Source organism: Pelophylax lessonae, assembly GCF_965119305.1.
Source record: "Pelophylax lessonae genome assembly, chromosome: 11".
Taxonomy (NCBI): domain Eukaryota; kingdom Metazoa; phylum Chordata; class Amphibia; order Anura; family Ranidae; genus Pelophylax; species Pelophylax lessonae.
In genome coordinates, this window is record NC_138778.1 from 236,414,182 (window position 1) to 236,432,792 (window position 18,611).

At 46.5% G+C, this 18,611-nt stretch overlaps 1 protein-coding gene across 1 annotated transcript in view; it reads left to right on the forward strand.

Annotated features, from left to right (window-relative positions):
• Positions 1-18,611, forward strand: part of LOC309566510 (cilia- and flagella-associated protein 337-like) — a 99,522-nt gene that overhangs the window by 53,118 nt on the left and 27,793 nt on the right. The window contains exons 13-17 of the mRNA XM_082271682.1: positions 2,195-2,379; positions 7,221-7,283; positions 7,361-7,491; positions 9,257-9,402; positions 9,623-9,840. Of these exons, the coding sequence (XP_082127808.1) occupies positions 2,195-2,379; positions 7,221-7,283; positions 7,361-7,491; positions 9,257-9,402; positions 9,623-9,840 (743 nt within the window). The remainder of the gene's footprint in view (positions 1-2,194; positions 2,380-7,220; positions 7,284-7,360; positions 7,492-9,256; positions 9,403-9,622; positions 9,841-18,611) is intronic.

Genomic DNA, 18,611 nt, shown 5'->3' on the forward strand with positions numbered 1-18,611 from the left:
CAGTGCCCCTTCTGCCATCATTTCATCTTTGTCAGTTACTTTCATATCTTTAGAAGATCCCAAGTGCAGGAACAGAGGTGTGTCATGGCTGCAGGTAACATTAATCCTCCATCTTGGTTTTCTATGCAGCACCCTCTTAGGTAGGTGCTAGGAAAATGCATTATGTGGCTCTGTCTGCTTATCAGGAGAGCCAGATCTGTTAGTTTTGCCTTTCACATGTTTCCAGGTCTGATTTATTGGGTCTGTATCCAATAAGGGAACTTGTTGGACAGTGGAGGAAACCTAACCAGCAGCACACCAGGGGTTATGGCTGTCTCAGTGGGAGGGCATTCTCGCAATGCATCCTGGGATTGGCTATAAATCCTGAGGGAGCATGTGACATGGCATCTTTTGGTGGGAGCAAAGTCCCAGGAGGAGGTGGACGGCTGTCTCTCCTCCTGCAGGTGTGAGGAAGGTGGTTCAGGCGATCGGCCTATGGAACCAGGTGTGGAGCTGAGCTGCAGAGGATCCAGAGTGCTGAGCAGTGGAGCTGCTGGCAGAATCTTTGGGAAAAACAGTGTCCGTGAGAACCAAGGGGTCTGCCTAGAAGAGGAGACCACTCCAGAGAAGTCAGGGGATCAGAGAGCCAGCCTTACACAGGAAGTAACAGTAAAGGGGGTGCCGTGTAGAGAACCCTGAAGAATAGGAACAAAGGGGTGCCAGAAAGGGCCCTGAAGTTGTTCGGCAGTACAGTTTACCTCAGGATACAGTTTACCTCAGGATACAGTTTACCTCGGGATACAGTTTACCTCAGGGTACAGTTTACTTCAGGATATAGTTTACTTCAGGATATAGTTTACTTCAGGATACAGTTTACCTCAGGATACAGTTTACTTCAGGATACAGCTTACCTCAGGATACAGTTTACTTCAGGATACAATTTACTTCAGGATATAGTCTACCTCAGGATATAGTCTACCTCAGGATACAGTTTTCTTCAGGATACAGTTTACCTCAGGATACAGTTTACCTCAGGATACCATTTACTTCAGGATACAGTTTACCTCAGGATACAGTTTTCTTCAGGATACAGTTTACCTCAGGATACAGTTTACCTCAGGATACCATTTACTTCAGGATACAGTTTACCTCAGGATACAGTTTTCTTCAGGATACAGTTTACCTCAGGATACAGTTTACCTCAGGATACCATTTACTTCAGGATACAGTTTACCTCAGGATACAGTTTACTTCAGGATACAGTTTACCTCAAGAGACAGTTTAGCTCAGGATAGAGTTTACCTCAGGATACAGTTTACTTCAGGATTCAGTTTACCTCAGGATACAGTTTACCTCAGGATACAGTTTACCTCAGGATACAGTTTAGCTCAGGATAGAGTTTACCTCAGGATACAGATTACCCCAGGATACAGTTTACCTCAGGATACAGTTTACCTCAGGATACAGTTTAGCTCAGGATAGAGTTTACCTCAGGATACAGTTTACTTTAGGATACAGCTTACCTCAGGATTCAGTTTACCTCAGGATTCAGTTTACCTCAGGATTCAGTTTACCTCAGGATACCATTTACTTCAGGATACAGATTACCTCAGGATACAGTTTAGCTCAGGATACAGTTTACCTCAGGATACAGTTTAGCTCAGGATACAGATTACCTCAAGCTTAATGATTCTACTTCACAGCCAAGGGCAAAGTGAAACAGTGGCCTAGCCGTGACTAGCGTTACTCAGCATTACTCAGCTTTACTCTGCGTTACTCAGCGTTATTCAGCGTTACTCAGCGTTATTCAGCATTACTCAGCGTTACTCAGCGTTATTCAGCGTTATTCAGCGTTACTCATCGTTACTCAGCGTTACTCAGCGTTTTTCAGCGTTACTCAGCATTACTCAGCGTTATTCAGCATTCAAGTCGTCCTAGCCAATTGTGCATAGTTACTTTAAGTTGGAGTATCCCACTCATTCCCTTCTCCCATCCAAGTTCTAAATAAAAACACAAAACCGAAAGCTATTGGACTGTTTCCTGACTGAGCTAAAACACTTGGGAAATGCTGAACGGTCATGTTGTTGCTAAGGGTAGCCCAGGGCAACCCATAACCAGCAGCTCCCAAGGGAGTAGTGCTACATCTATGATTAGATATAGGATGATTGAGATATCATTGTATACACGTGTTCAGTCTCCTCTCACCTCCCCATAGAACATGTATGTGCCCGCCGATGAAGATTGGAAAGGGGGTCATCTGCACAAGGATGACATCATGGCGGCTGACTATAGCCCATCGTTGGGTCTCCTGGTAACGGGGAGCTTTGATGGTGAGATCATCGTCTGGAATGTGGAAACGCAGAGACTGTATCTGTACCTAAGAAAATGTCCGCTGCACAGGTAATAGAGCTGACCCCTGCCATCCTTCCATCTCACTCAGTTTGGACTTGGATGGTCCAGCTGGCTCCATCATATACACTCACCGGCCACTTTGTTAGGTACACCTTGCTAGTAGAGGGTTGGACCCACTATTGCCTTCATTCTTGGTGGCATAGATACAACAAGGTGCGGGAAACTTTCCTCAGAGATTTTGCTCCATAGTGAGATGATAGCCTCACACAATTGCAGCAGATTTGTCGGCTGCACATCCATGATGCCAATCCCCCGTTCCACCACATCCCAAAGGTGCTCCATTGGATGAGATGTGGTGAGTGTGGAGGCCATTAGAGGACAGTGACCTCATTGTCATGGTGAAGAAACCAGTGGTGAGATGATTGGAGCTTTGTGACACGGGGCATTATCCTGCTGGGAGGAGCCATCAGAAGATGGGGACACTGTAGTTATAAAGGGATGGACATGGTCAGCAACAATACTCAGGTAGGCCGTGGCATTTAAACCATGCTCAATTGGTACGAAGGGGTCCCAAGTGTGCCAAGAAAATGTCCCCCACACCATTAGACCATCACCACCAGCCTAAACCGTTACCCCCCCCCTCCTCCCCCACACCATTACACCACCAGCCTAAACCATTATCCCCCCCTCCTCCCCCACACCATTACACCACCAGCCTAAACCATTATCCCCCCCTCCTCCCCCACACCATTACACCATCACCACCAGCCTGAACCATTATCCCCCCCCTCCTCCCCCACACCATTACACCACTACCACCAGCCTGAATCATTGATACAAGGCAGGATGGATCCATGCACCAAATTCTGACCCTCCCATCTGAATGTCACAGCTTAAATCGAGATTCATCAGACCAGGCAACATTTTTCCAATCTTCTATTGTCCAATGTTGGTGATCCTGTGCCAATTGTAGCCTCAGTTTCCTGTTCTTAGCTGACAGGAGTGGCACCTGGTGTGGTCTTCTGCTGCTGTAGCCCATCTGCTTCAAGGTTGGATGTGTTGTGTGTTCAGAGATGGTATTCTGCATACCTTGTGGTTATTTGAGTTACTGTTGCTTTTCTATCATCTGGAACCAGTCTGCCCATTCTCCTCTGACCTCAACAAGGCATTTTCCTCCACACAACTGCCGCTCACTGGATATTTTCTCTTTTTCCCGTATACATTCTCTGTAATCCCGAGAGATGGTTGTGTGTGAAAATCCCAGAAATACTCAGAGCAGCCCGTCTGCCACCAACAACCATGCCACGCTCAAAGTCACTTCAATCCCCTTTCTTCCCCATTCTGATGCTGGGTTTAAACTTCAGCAAGTCGTCTTCACCACATCTAGATGCCTAATTGCATTGAGTTGCTGCCATGTGATTGGCTGATTAGCAATTTGTGTTACCTAGCAACTGAACAGGTGTACCTAATAAAGTGGCGGGTGAGTGTATATTAGAGATTTATAGATGAGGACACGTGTACACTTACATTACACTGTACATGGATGGTCCTCATTGGATGGTCCAGGTGGCTCCATCATCTCTATGTGAGAGAGACATGTCTGTATACACATCACATACACTGTGCACACTGACACGTCTGTATACACATCACATACACTGTACACACTGACACGTCTGTATACACATCACATACACTGTACACACTGACACGTCTGTATACACATCACATACACTGTACACACTGACACGTCTGTATACACATCACATACACTGTACACACTGACACGTCTGTATACACATCACATACACTGTACACACTGACACGTCTGTATACACATCACATACACTCTGCACACTGACACGTCTGTATACACATCACATACACTGTGCACACTGACACGTCTGTATACACATCACATACACTGTACACACTGACACGTCTGTATACACATCACATACACTGTACACACTGACACGTCTGTATACACATCACATACACTGTGCACACTGACACGTCTGTATACACATCACATACACTGTGCACACTGACACGTCTGTATACACATCACATACACTCTGCACACTGACACGTCTGTATACACATCACATACATTGTACACACTGACACGTCTGTATACACATCACATACACTCTGCACACTGACACGTCTGTATACACATCACATACACTGTACACACTGACACGTCTGTATACACATCACATACACTGTGCACACTGACACGTCTGTATACACATCACATACACTGTGCACACTGACACGTCTGTATACACATCACATACACTGTACACACTGACACGTCTGTATACACATCACATACACTGTACACACTGACACGTCTGTATACACATCACATACACTCTGCACACTGACACGTCTGTATACACATCACATACACTGTACACACTGACACGTCTGTATACACATCACATACACTCTGCACACTGACACGTCTGTATACACATCACATACACTGTACACACTGACACGTCTGTATACACATCACATACACTCTGCACACTGACACGTCTGTATACACATCACATACACTGTACACACTGACACGTCTGTATACACATCACATACACTGTACACACTGACACGTCTGTATACACATCACATACACTCTGCACACTGACACGTCTGTATACACATCACATACACTCTGCACACTGACACGTCTGTATACACATCACATACACTCTGCACACTGACACGTCTGTATACACATCACATACACTCTGCACACTGACACGTCTGTATACACATCACATACACTGTACACACTGACACGTCTGTATACACATCACATACACTCTGCACACTGACACGTCTGTATACACATCACATACACTGTGCACACTGACACGTCTGTATACACATCACATACACTGTGCACACTGACACGTCTGTATACACATCACATACACTCTGCACACTGACACGTCTGTATACACATCACATACACTGTGCACACTGACACGTCTGTATACACATCACATACACTCTGCACACTGACACGTCTGTATACACATCACATACACTGTACACACTGACACGTCTGTATACACATCACATACACTGTACACACTGACACGTCTGTATACACATCACATACACTCTGCACACTGACACGTCTGTATACACATCACATACACTGTGCACACTGACACATCTGTATACACATCACATACACTGTACACACTGACACGTCTGTATACACATCACATACACTGTGCACACTGACACGTCTGTATACACATCACATACACTGTACACACTGACACGTCTGTATACACATCACATACACTCTGCACACTGACACGTCTGTATACACATCACATACACTCTGCACACTGACACGTCTGTATACACATCACATACACTGTGCACACTGACACGTCTGTATACACATCACATACATTGTGCACATTGACACGTCTGTATACACATCACATACACTCTGCACACTGACACGTCTGTATACACATCACATACACTGTGCACACTGACACGTCTGTATACACATCACATACACTCTGCACACTGACACGTCTGTATACACATCACATACACTGTGCACACTGACACGTCTGTATACACATCACATACACTGTGCACACTGACACGTCTGTATACACATCACATACACTCTGCACACTGACACGTCTGTATACACATCACATACACTGTACACACTGACACATCTGTATACACATCACATACACTCTGCACACTGACACGTCTGTATACACATTACATACACTGTGCACACTGACACGTCTGTATACACATCACATACACTGTACACACTGACACGTCTGTATACACATCACATACACTGTGCACACTGACACGTCTGTATACACATCACATACACTGTGCACACTGACACGTCTGTATACACATCACATACACTGTGCACACTGACACGTCTGTATACACATCACATACACTGTGCACACTGACACGTCTGTATACACATCACATACACTCTGCACACTGACACGTCTGTATACACATCACATACACTGTACACACTGACACGTCTGTATACACATCACATACACTCTGCACACTGACACGTCTGTATACACATCACATACACTGTACACACTGACACGTCTGTATACACATCACATACACTCTGCACACTGACACGTCTGTATACACATCACATACACTGTGCACACTGACACGTCTGTATACACATCACATACACTGTGCACACTGACACGTCTGTATACACATCACATACACTGTACACACTGACACGTCTGTATACACATCACATACACTGTGCACACTGACACGTCTGTATACACATCACATACACTGTGCACACTGACACGTCTGTATACACATCACATACACTCTGCACACTGACACGTCTGTATACACATCACATACACTGTGCACACTGACACGTCTGTATACACATCACATACACTGTGCACACTGACACGTCTGTATACACATCACATACACTCTGCACACTGACACGTCTGTATACACATCACATACACTGTACACACTGACACGTCTGTATACACATCACATACACTCTGCACACTGACACGTCTGTATACACATCACATACACTGTACACACTGACACGTCTGTATACACATCACATACACTCTGCACACTGACACGTCTGTATACACATCAAATACACTGTACACACTGACACGTCTGTATACACATCACATACACTCTGCACACTGACACGTCTGTATACACATCACATACACTGTGCACACTGACACGTCTGTATACACATCACATACACTGTACACACTGACACGTCTGTATACACATCACATACACTGTGCACACTGACACGTCTGTGTTTCTGGTATTCACAGGCAGAGTTCCAGGGGAAGAGCGGGCAGCCGGTATTGTCAGAGGGGGCGGAGCAGTGACCTCGGGTGAGTAATAGTTGTGCAGGTGGTCAGGGAAGAGACTCTCGGTCTGTTGTAACCTCTTGGTCATCTCTTCCTGTCAGGGGCCCTACGCCGGTGGACCGCCTCCTCTTCCTACAGTACCGTGCAGCACAGAGAGAGGGCGCTATCCTCATCAGTTCAGAGGGTGGAGTCCTGTGCTGGTGGAGTATCTTCACCCCTGACTCCATATTCGGTGATTGCAGTTGATGATTCAGTCATGGTCTTAATATTACAAGCAGAGTGGCCCTCAGGTGACACAGAGTCTGAAACATGAACTGACAGAGCATTTAATCAACATGGAGCGTGCCCAGACCGGGCAACATGCTGATTTGGCAGGTGCCATTGAGCTGCTTAGTCTCAGTATCTGTCAGAAGTATTGTAATAAGTCTTCCCATAATCCTTATTGGTAACATGTGATGGCAACTTAGCGAGTATCCAGGAAAAGTGAGGGCAGTTTAGTGTATATCACAGGGCCGGGCCTATTAGAGGTTGGTGACCGGCACAGTTTGGGGAAGAGCAACTTGCTGTAACTCACACAGCCCTGATTTTACAATCTGATACAAAGGTCTATTGTCACCTTCTTGGCCTTGAATACTAAATCATAATCTTGTCTTGGAATAGTCTGATTCTCCTTTACATGTAGTCCTTGTTGTCTTCTTGGTTCTATCTCCTGGTAATCTGGTGGGATTGAAGTCCTCAACATACTAATGATAATCTTGTCTTCTAATATTCAGTCTCCTGTACTTAGTTCTGGTTAAGGATTTGGTTCCATCTCCTGGTAGTCTAGTGGGTTTGGAGTGTTATGTAACGGTATCAGCCAAATGATCAGACCAGTGGTGATGTGCAATTTCTACTTTACTTAACAATGTAGAACATAGATTACACAGGAGATCATGTGGACAGGGATTTGCAGTACAAAACAGCAATATGAGGAAGGGAGAAACAGGTAAAACACATTTGAAAACAATTCTATTGCAGTTCTACTAATGGCCACTAGATGGCAGCAGAGTGCTCTGAGCTCAGTTTACTGATAGGATAAAGAGCAGAAGATTCTCACGTGTTCCATAGATTGATCGTTCATTCAGCAGACTGTGAGCTGAGGGGATTTCCTGCTGGCACAGACTTCACACAGGCGCTGCTGATGCTGACTTTGGTCAGGAGGCTCTGGGGGCCGTAGATAGGACCAACCCACTGCTTGGACAACTTCTCCACATGGACTGTAACAGAGTCCTCTCCAGTGACTTGGATAGATACTGCGTGCTCTTGTGCTCACTGCTGGTGGCCCACACACCAGACTGATCAGATGAGGACCCAGCACCTGCGGACAGCTCACTTGATCAGTCACTGCTCTCCCATCAGGCAGGATCTCTCCGAGCACAGGAAGCTGGGCGGAGCTGGCATTTATACTCCCTGGGCGTGTCCTGGAACTCAGGGGATGCTGGGAGCCCAGAGGATTGTGGGGAATTGAGTTAAAGGGACTTGCACCTGCATCTGGATAAAGGGGCACACCACTACAGGAGTCCTCAGTATAATGATAATCCTGTATTCTAATATTCAGTGTCTCCTGTACATAGTTCTGGTTAAGGATTTGGTTCCATCTCCTGGTAGTCTGGTTGGTTTGGAGTCCCCAGTATGATGATAACCTTGTTCAGAGTACACAGGACCTCTTATACAAAGTCCTGGTTGTTGTCTCTTCTGTCCTATCTCCTGCTGTAATAATGATGGTCTTTAATGATGGAATAGTCTCCTGTACATAGTCCTCCTTGTGATCTGGTTGAGATAGGAGTCCTCGCTATACTTTTGATGATCTGGTGTTGGGGAAGGGTCGGGATCCTGTTTACATAATCCTTGTCTATTAATCTGGTTGGGGTTGGAGTTCTGATCTCTTGGTCTTGTTGTGTTTGGTAATGTCTTCTTCTCCTGTGTTATACTGATCCCCCTCCTGCGCTTTCCTGCAGCTTCCTTCTACGCCCCAGGAGAAGCGGATGAGTCAGTGTTTGGTATAGCGAGTGATGACCTCAATCGTCGTCTTGTGTCCGGTGACACCTCAGGCTACATCCAGGTTTGGGACATCTCACAGTATGGTCTTTACCCTCAGGCTCAGGTAATTCATCCCTTACATGCTCATAACAGAAACATACTTTATTCAGCATGTGGGCAGAGAATGAAGGAGCCCCACAGGTTGTTTGTACCTGCAGGGGACACTGTATCCAATTATGTTTTCCATGCTTATTAATGTTGATATGATGGTCTGCTGGGGTCAGTGTGGGGTTATGTCTTGCCCTATGTTGGGTAAAGCTTTTCATTTTCGAGTTCTTATGCAGGCGAAGGGGATCCGGCCTCCATTACTCTTCAGCTGGGCGGCACATACCAGCACAGTGGTCAGTCTGGAAATCTTCCAGTTTGAGGTGGAACTATTCATCATCAGTGGCTCTTCTGACCGGACAGCCAAGCTCTGGACCTGTGACGGAAGTCATGTGGGCACATTTGGCCAATCCCGAACCTGGAATCTGAAGAAACCATCTAGCTTTCAGCAGAACATGTAAGGATTTCTGAGAACTCCAGCCTCTACCTGTCCTGTTCAGTCCCTGATTTGGTCACTAATGAAACCCTCTAATCTTTCCTTTATTGACCAACACAACCAGATCTTTAGAACATTGGGTTTATTAACCACTTTACCACCGGAGGATTTTGCTGTCTTACGTCTGGGCCACTTTTCGCGATTCGGCACTGTGCGACTTTAACTGACAATTGCGCGGTCATGCAACGCCGTACCCAAACGAAATTTATGTCCTTTTTTCCCACAAACAGAGCTTTCTTTTGGTGGTATTTGATCACCTGTGCGATTTTTATTTTTTGCGCTATAAACAAAAAAAGAGCGACAATTTTGAAAAAATAGCAATATTTTTCACATTTTTTATATGAAATTCCCCCCAAAAAAATGTAAAAATCAAAATTTTTTATCATTTTTGGCCAATTTGTTTTCTGCTACATATTTTTGGTAAAAAAAATCACAATAAGCGTATTTTGATTGGTTTGCGCAAAAGTTATTGCGTTTACTAACTATGGGAAAGATTTCTGTCGTTTTTGGTGTTTTTTTTTTTTTTTTAACGAGTAATGGCGGCGATCTGCGATTTTTTTTTTTGCGGGACTGTGACATTGCGGTGGACAGATCGAACCCTTGACTGACATTTTTGACACTTTTGGGGGTACCAGTGACATTACTACAGTAATCAGTGCTATAAATATGCACTGTTACTGTAAAAATGACACTGGCAGGGAAGGGGTTAATTTTTATTGGTGATCAAGGGGTTAATGTATGCCTGGTGCTTACTGACGTGTGTGGGGGGAGGGGACTATGTGACACAGGGACAGGCTGAGCTATGCTGAACCCTGCAATCTGACCCTGCCTGTCACTTAGGAGATCTGCCCGCTTTGTTTACACAAGCAGGCGGATCTCCAGACTCGATTCCCCGACGATCGGGGAAGAGCGGCGGCGATCGCCGCCGCTCCTCCCCTGGCCCGACTCCCGCTGTGACTAAATACAGCGGGAGCGAGCCTCCGGCAGTGAGAGAGGGGAATGTCTGGCGACGTAGGTCTACGTCGCCAGACATTATCGAGCCACTTTGCCCCAGTAGAGCTATAGTGAGCAGCGGTAAAGTGGTTAAGACACCTGGGGTAGGAGTAGGATGCTTGGTACAACAAAAAAGAAATTTCCCCAGGGGGTGGCTTTTGCTAATGACCAAACCCCCTATCTGCAACACACAACCCTCTGCTAGTGACCAAACCTCCCATCTGCAACACACAACCCTCTGCTAGTGACCAAACCTCCCATCTGCAACACACAACCCTCTGCTAGTGACCAAACCCCCTATCTGCAACACACAACCCTCTGCTAGTGTCCAAACCTCCCATCTGCAACACACAACCCTCTGCTAGTGTCCAAACCTCCCATCTGCAACACGAACCCCTTTTATGTGACCAAACCCCCCTATCTGTGACCCACAACCCTCTTTTAGTGACCAAACCCCCCTACCTGTGACCCAAGAAGGGGAAGTTTGATACTTTAAATGAGGCGTGTGCCACGGCCAATAAAGTGAAATGATGTTTATTGCAGTAACAATAAAACGCATATGACAGAAATGAAAATGCGGTTAAATAACAAACATGGCAGATATGAGCTGAATTCATATGACATAATCGCACAATAGCACAAACAGTTCAAACATTTGTGTAGTATGACTGACAATACAGGGTACTGAGATTGCATCGAAGTAGGCCCAACGCGTTTCTGTGGACTGCATTCCACTTCATCAAGGGCAGCTATATAGTGTATGTCTGCCAAAGATATATGAGTATATATCAAAGGGTACAAAAATAGTATAATATTGAGAAGGAGGGGATACCTCAAATCTCAACAACTTACAATGCAGCTCAGATCTACTACTATTGCATGCTGATATGGATCGCTGGGCATGGCTGGAAGTGCGACTCTCCCAGGAGCTGAGGGGGCACAACAATGGCAGACAAGGCGTGAAGTGATAAGAGCTGGGAAAGAAAAAATGAGGATGAGTAAAGATAATGATAAGAAGTAGGAAGTAGTGAAGGACTTGCAGCCACCAGCAAACCTAGTTTAAAAGTGCAATAGTATTAATGTGTATAGCAATGCATAGTGCTATTGATAGGTGGCATATTGTCCAAATGGAGACACAATCCAAAGAGAACGGGCCCACAACCCTCTTCTAGTGACCAAACACCCATCTGCAACACACAACCCCTTGCTATTGACCTAACCCCCCCATCTACAACACACAACCTCTTAGTGACCAAACCTCCAATTTGCAACACGACCCCCGTCTACTGACCAAACCCACCCATCTGCGACTCACAACCCCCTTCTAGTGATCAAACTCCCCATCTACAACACACAACCCCCTGCTTGCTACTGACCTAACCCCCCATCTGCAAAACACAAAAACCAAATGCCCCATCTGTAAAGCACATCCCCTGCTAGTAACCAAACCCCCCATCTGCAACACTCATCTCCCTTCCAATGACCAAGCCCCCCCCCCCCATCTGCAACACACAACCCTCTTCCAGTGACCAAACCCCCCATCTACAACACACAACCCCCTGCTACTGACCTAACTCCTCATCTGCAGCGAAGGGGTTTGCAGGATGCTGCGAGGGGATTCTAGGATGCCGCAATGGGGTTTGCAGAATGCCGCAAAGTGGTTTGCAGGATGCTGTGAGGGGATGCTAGGATGCAGCAAAGGGGTTTAGCAGGATGCTGTGAGGATATTCTAGGATGCGGCAAAGGGGTTTGCAGGATGCTGCGAGGGGATTCTAGGATGCAGCAAAGGGGTTTGCAGGATGCTGTGAGGGTATTCTAGGATGCAGCAAAGGGGTTTGCAGGATGCTGTGAGGGTATTCTAGGATGCAGCAAAGGGGTTTAGCAGGATTCTGCGAGGGGATTCTAGGATGCAGCAAAGGGGTTTAGCAGGATGCTGCGAGGGGATTCTAGGATGCCGCAAAGGGGTTTAGCAGGATGCTGTGAGGGGATTCTAGGATGCCCCGAAGGAGTTTGCAGGATGCTGCAAGGGGATACTAGGATGCCCTGAAGGAGTTTGCAGGATGCTGCAAGGGGATTCTAGGATGCCGCTAAGGGGTTTGCAGGATGCTGAGGGAGGATTATAGGATGCCACGATGGGGTTTGCAGAATGCCGCAAAGGGGTTTGCAGGATGCTGTGAGGGGATTCTAGGATGCTGCGAAGGATTTTAGCAGGATGCTGCCAGGGGATTCTAGGATGCCGTGATGGGGTTTGCAGAATGCCGCAAAGGGGTTTGCAGGATGCTGTGAGGGGATTCTAGAATGCTGCGAAGGATTTTAGCAGGATGCTGCCAGGGGATTCTAGGATGCCGTGATGGGGTTTGCAGAATGCCGCAAAGGGTTTTGCAGGATGCTACGAGGGGATTCTAGGATGCAGTGAAGGGGTTTGCAGGATGCTGTGAGGGGATTCTAGGATGCAGTGAAGGGGTTTGCAGGATGCTGTGAGGGGATTTTAGGATGCAGTGAAGGGGTTTGCAGAATACTGCGAGGGGATTCTAGGATGCAGTGAAGGGGTTTGCAGGAGCCAGTATAGAATATTCCACTGCTGGGGAGGGTTATTATATCATGGCTTCTGGTGGATTTTTTTTACTTTAATGGAGGAGCACCAATTAGAGAAGCTCGGCATTTGACACCCTCGTAAGCTTTGTGTCTGTGTCCAGTATCTCCATTTCATGGGACTGACCGCAGTGTACAAAGCAAAGAATAGGGGAATCTTTCTGCACCCTGAGAGCAGATCTTTGTTCCTGCATCAGACTTGATCAGCTATGAGGAGGAGACACACCTAGCACAGAAATTTCTGGATCTCCTTCCTATAGGTCAGACATGGCCTTCCTTCACTGACACTGCTGAGAGATCTGACATTTCCAGGGGAGCTCTAAGCAGAAACACAAACAACACTCACAATGCTCCTTTTTGTTGGCTTTCTTTCATTGTACCTTTAGGAGAAGTACAAATAATAGCAGGTGATCATGTTCGGAATCTAGAGCCGTCCTATGCTACCGTTCTGTGCTGCATGCTTATCAGTTACATTTTTCCCAGCAATCTCTGTGGACTACAGAACACCGCCCTACTTTATATGCAGTACAGTAGGTCAGGATTGTCACCCTTATACGGGAAAGGTGCTACTGCCACGGCCACCAGTAGAGAGTAAATGGGAAAATAATGAATGCGGCCGCCTCCTCTAGTAAGCTATAGTATTATGTCTTTGGGGTTTGATGAGCTTTTGTACCATATTTCTTCCTGAGGAATAAAAAGAATGAACCCAACTGATAAGAAAACCAGAGTGAGCTGTGAGATTTTATTATTGGGGTTCTATAGCCTTGCACATTGTTGTCAGGAGGGGTACATGGATGACCTCATTAATATGCATCTGCTGAGACAGCAAGGTGACACCAGTGTATTCTTTAAATGCAATAAAGAAAGTGGTGTCACTCTCCATGGAGTGCTGTCTGGTAGAAGTGTTTCATTCACAGATGAGAATATTCTGGCATAAAAAAACACATACTGTATACCTGTATGCGTCTCTTGTATTTGGATTTTTGCCTGGAGATATTTAGACAGATAAAGAATGATAAATGGATAACATTGAAAGGAACATTATCAGGGGTGTGTGGCACTCATACCGCACCCAAGGCCACTCCACGGTCCCGGGTGTTTGTATTCCAGCTCCATACTCACTGTGTGATCTATATATATAGGGTCAATGTTCCCCCAGTACACTGCACCCATGGCCACCCCTCCATTTCTGTTCTAAAGTGTTTATTAAGGATTTATACTCAAAATAATAAAACTGGGCAATATTAAGGTAGCAAAGTTGCATAGTAATCCTATAACGTAAGCGGAGAATAAAGTCAGAACCAATAGACCAGAAAGATACTCATGGTATATAACATAAGTATCACCACCCCTCCATTTCCCAGGTATTTGTATTCCAGGTCCATACTTGCTGGGTGATCTCTATGTGTAGAGTTCGTGTTCCCCCAGTACATTGAACCCATGGCCACCCCTCCACTCTCATGATCCCGGGTTTTTGTATTGAGCTCCATATTCCCTGTGTGACCTGTATGTATAGAGTCAATGTTCCCCCAATACACTGCACCCATGGCCACCCCTTAATTTCTATGGTCCCAAGCATTTGTTTTCCAGCTCCATGCTTGCTGTGTGATTTGTATGTATAGAGTCAATGTTCCCCCTGTATGCTGCACCCATGGTGACCCCTTCACTCTCATGGTCCTTGTTTTTGTATCCCATCTCCATACTCGCTGTGTGACCTGTATGTATAGGTTCAATGTTCCCCCAGTACACTGCACCCATGGTGACCCCTTCCCTCTCTTGGTCCTGGTTTTTATATTCCAGCTTCATACTCGCTGTGTGACCTGTATGTATAGGGTCTTTGTTCCTCCTGTGTGCTGCACCCATGGCTGCACCCATGGCTGCCCCTCCACTCTCATGGCCCTGGTTTTTGTATTCCAGCTTCATAGTCGCTGTGTGACCTGTATGTATTGGGGCATTGTTCCCCCTGTATGCTGCACCCGTAACCGCTCCTCCACTCTCATGGCCCTGGGTGTTTGTATTCAAGCTCCATACTCGCTGTGTGAACTGTATGTATAGAGTCGGTTTTCCCCTAGTACACTGCAACCTTGGCTGCCCCTCCACTTCTATGGTATGCAGTGTTTTTATTCTAGCTCCATACTCGCTGTGTGACCTGTATGTATAGGGTCAATGTTCCCCCGACACACTGCACCCATGGCCACCCCTCCACTTCCATAGTCCACAGTGTTTGTATTCTAGCTCCATACTTGCTCTGTGACCTGTATGTAAGGGGTCATTGTTTCCCTTGTACACTGCACCCATTATAGCTACCCCTCCATTTCCATGGTCCCAGGTGTTTGTTTTCCAGCTTCATACTTGCTCTGTGACTTGAATGTATAGGGTCAATGTTCCCCAGTACACAGCACCCATGGTTACCCCCCCTTTTCCATGGTCCCAGGTGTTTGTATTCCAGCTCCATACTCGCTGTGTGACCTGTATGTATAGGGTCAATGTTCCCCCGACACACTGCACCCATGGCCGCCCCTCCACTTCCATAGTCCGCAGTGTTTGTATTCTAGCCCCATACTTGCTCTGTGACCTGTATGTAAGGGGTCATTGTTTCCCTTGTACACTGCACCCATTATAGCTACCCCTCCATTTCCATGGTCCCAGGTGTTTGTATTCCAGCTTCATACTTGCTCTGTGACTTGAATGTATAGGGTCAATGTTCCCCAGTACACAGCACCCATGGCTACCCCCCCTTTTCCATGGTCCCAGGTGTTTGTATTCCAGCTCCATACTCGCTGTGTGACCTGTTTGTATAGGGTCAATGTTCCCCCGACACACTGCACCCATGGCCGCCCCTCCACTTCCATAGTCCGCAGTGTTTGTATTCTAGCTCCATACTTGCTCTGTGACCTGTATGTATAGGGTCATTGTTTCTCCAGTACACTGCACCGATAGCTACCCCTCCATTTCCATGGTCCCAGATGTTTGTATTCCAGATCCATACTTGCTCTATGACGTGAATGTATAGGGTCAATGTTCCCCCAGTACACTGCACCCTGTAATGTTCTGGTACCTTTGGGTACCCTAATTACTCTTTCATAAGTGTATGCGCCCCACCATTCTCTTTTGGTAAAGTGCGCATACACCTTTAAGACTGATGCTGTCATCACTGAGCGCCGGACTGGATGGCTATTTAGATCGCCGGCTCTCACTCACATGTGTTCGTTCAAACTGCTTTGTGCCTTGATGCTAACCTGTCTTGAAGCTCTCATGCTTGCAAGCATACTTCGCTGTCGGAACCACGCTGCGCTGATCCCTGTATCCCGCTACCGGATCATCCGCTCTTGCCGAACCTCTCCTCTGCTACATTGCTATTAGTGATAAGTACCCCACAGGGGAAACCTCTATAACTTTCATACTAAAGCTTACACTATCTAGCTCTGCATACTAAGGACTATTACTACATCTGCATTATCTAAGATTGCTAGCTCTTGAGCCTACTACCACCTGTTCTTGCACTGGGTTGATCTCTCTTGTATGTCCACCTGCTACTCTGTCATCTGCTACCATACATGATTGCTAAACCTATCTGCATCCCATCTGCTACTATCTTACTTTCAAGAACATTTCCTTTCAAGTGTCTGTCATCTACAATCTCTACCCAACCTGTCTCTTCAGCCTATCATCACTGTGTTACTATATACATAAGTCACTCTAGGAAACATCTTATTGAGTGTGTGTATTTACTTGCTGAATTGAGATCATCCACACATGATGAGTCATTGAGAGTTGGGAATGGTGTCTCAGCGTTTCTCTACATGACTACTGAAGTGGAATATTTCTGCAGCTGAAAATCCACATCATACATAAAACGCAGGAGCGTTACACACCCATGGCTACCCCCCTTTTCTATGGTCCCAGGTGTTTGTATTCCAGCTTCATACTTGCAGTGTGACCTTTTCCTGATTATCAAGTCCAAGCACCGCCCGAGGTTAGCTGCTATTAATGTGAGTCACAAAGATGGTGTAATGCAGGATTATGTCACATCTGTCACCACTCCTAAATTTCCTGTGTACCTGAAATAAATCTCCAAATCCCGACACAGCCTCTGCCTCTGTCCTCTGCTAGTCTTTTAAGTCTTCTGATTACTCACAAATTCCACTTCATCTCCACCTGGAGAAATAGCACGTGGCCCTTCCTGCCCACTTATACAGAGATGAATCTAATGGATTGGTGGTTCTTCCCAGGGGAGATAGTTGGCATGCCCTTCAGGTGGGGTATGTAACCTGCAGGCTATACGGCAGTACTGGGGGGATGGGTCAGTAAACTTCATTGATCATCTGTCCTGCCTCCCTTCCAGTCAGTAAGGGACGATTCATTATTCTCTGATTCCAAACACAGCTTTCCAGTGACTGACTGAGACCTTTGGCTGGGGGGCCACAGTCATGTGTACTCAATGTTCCTCTGGGATCATTTTATGATTGTGTGTAGGATCATTGTATGTGTATGGTGGGCGGTCTCCTGGTATAATTGTATGTGTAGGGTGGGCATTCCCCCCAGGATCATTGTATGTGTAGGGTGGGCGGTCCCCCAGGATCATTGTATGTGTAGGGTGGGCAGTCTCCCGGTATCATTGTGTGTGTAGGGTGGGCGGTCCCCCAGGATCATTGTATGTGTAGGGTGGGCAGTCTCCCGGTATCATTGTGTGTGTAGGGTGGGCGGTCCCCCAGGATCATTGTATGTGTAGGGTGGGTGGTCCCCCGGTATCATTGTATGTGTAGGGTGGGAGGTCCCCCGGGATCATTGTATGTGTAGGGTGGGAGGTCCCCCGGGATCATTGTATGTGTAGGGTGGGCGGTCCCCTGGTATCATTGTATGTGTAGGGTGGGCGGTCCCCCAGGATCATTGTATGTGTATGGTGGGCGGTCCCCTGGTATCATTGTATGTGTAGGGTGGGTGGTCCCCCAAGGATCATTGTATGTGTAGGGTGGGCGGTCCCCTGATATCATTGTATGTGTAGGGTGGGCGGTCCCCTGGTATCATTGTATGTGTATGGTGGGCGGTCTCCCGATATTATTGTATGTGTAGGGTGGGTGGTCCCCTGGTATCATTGTATGTGTAGGGTGGGCGGTCCCCCGGTATCATTCTATGTGTATGGTGGG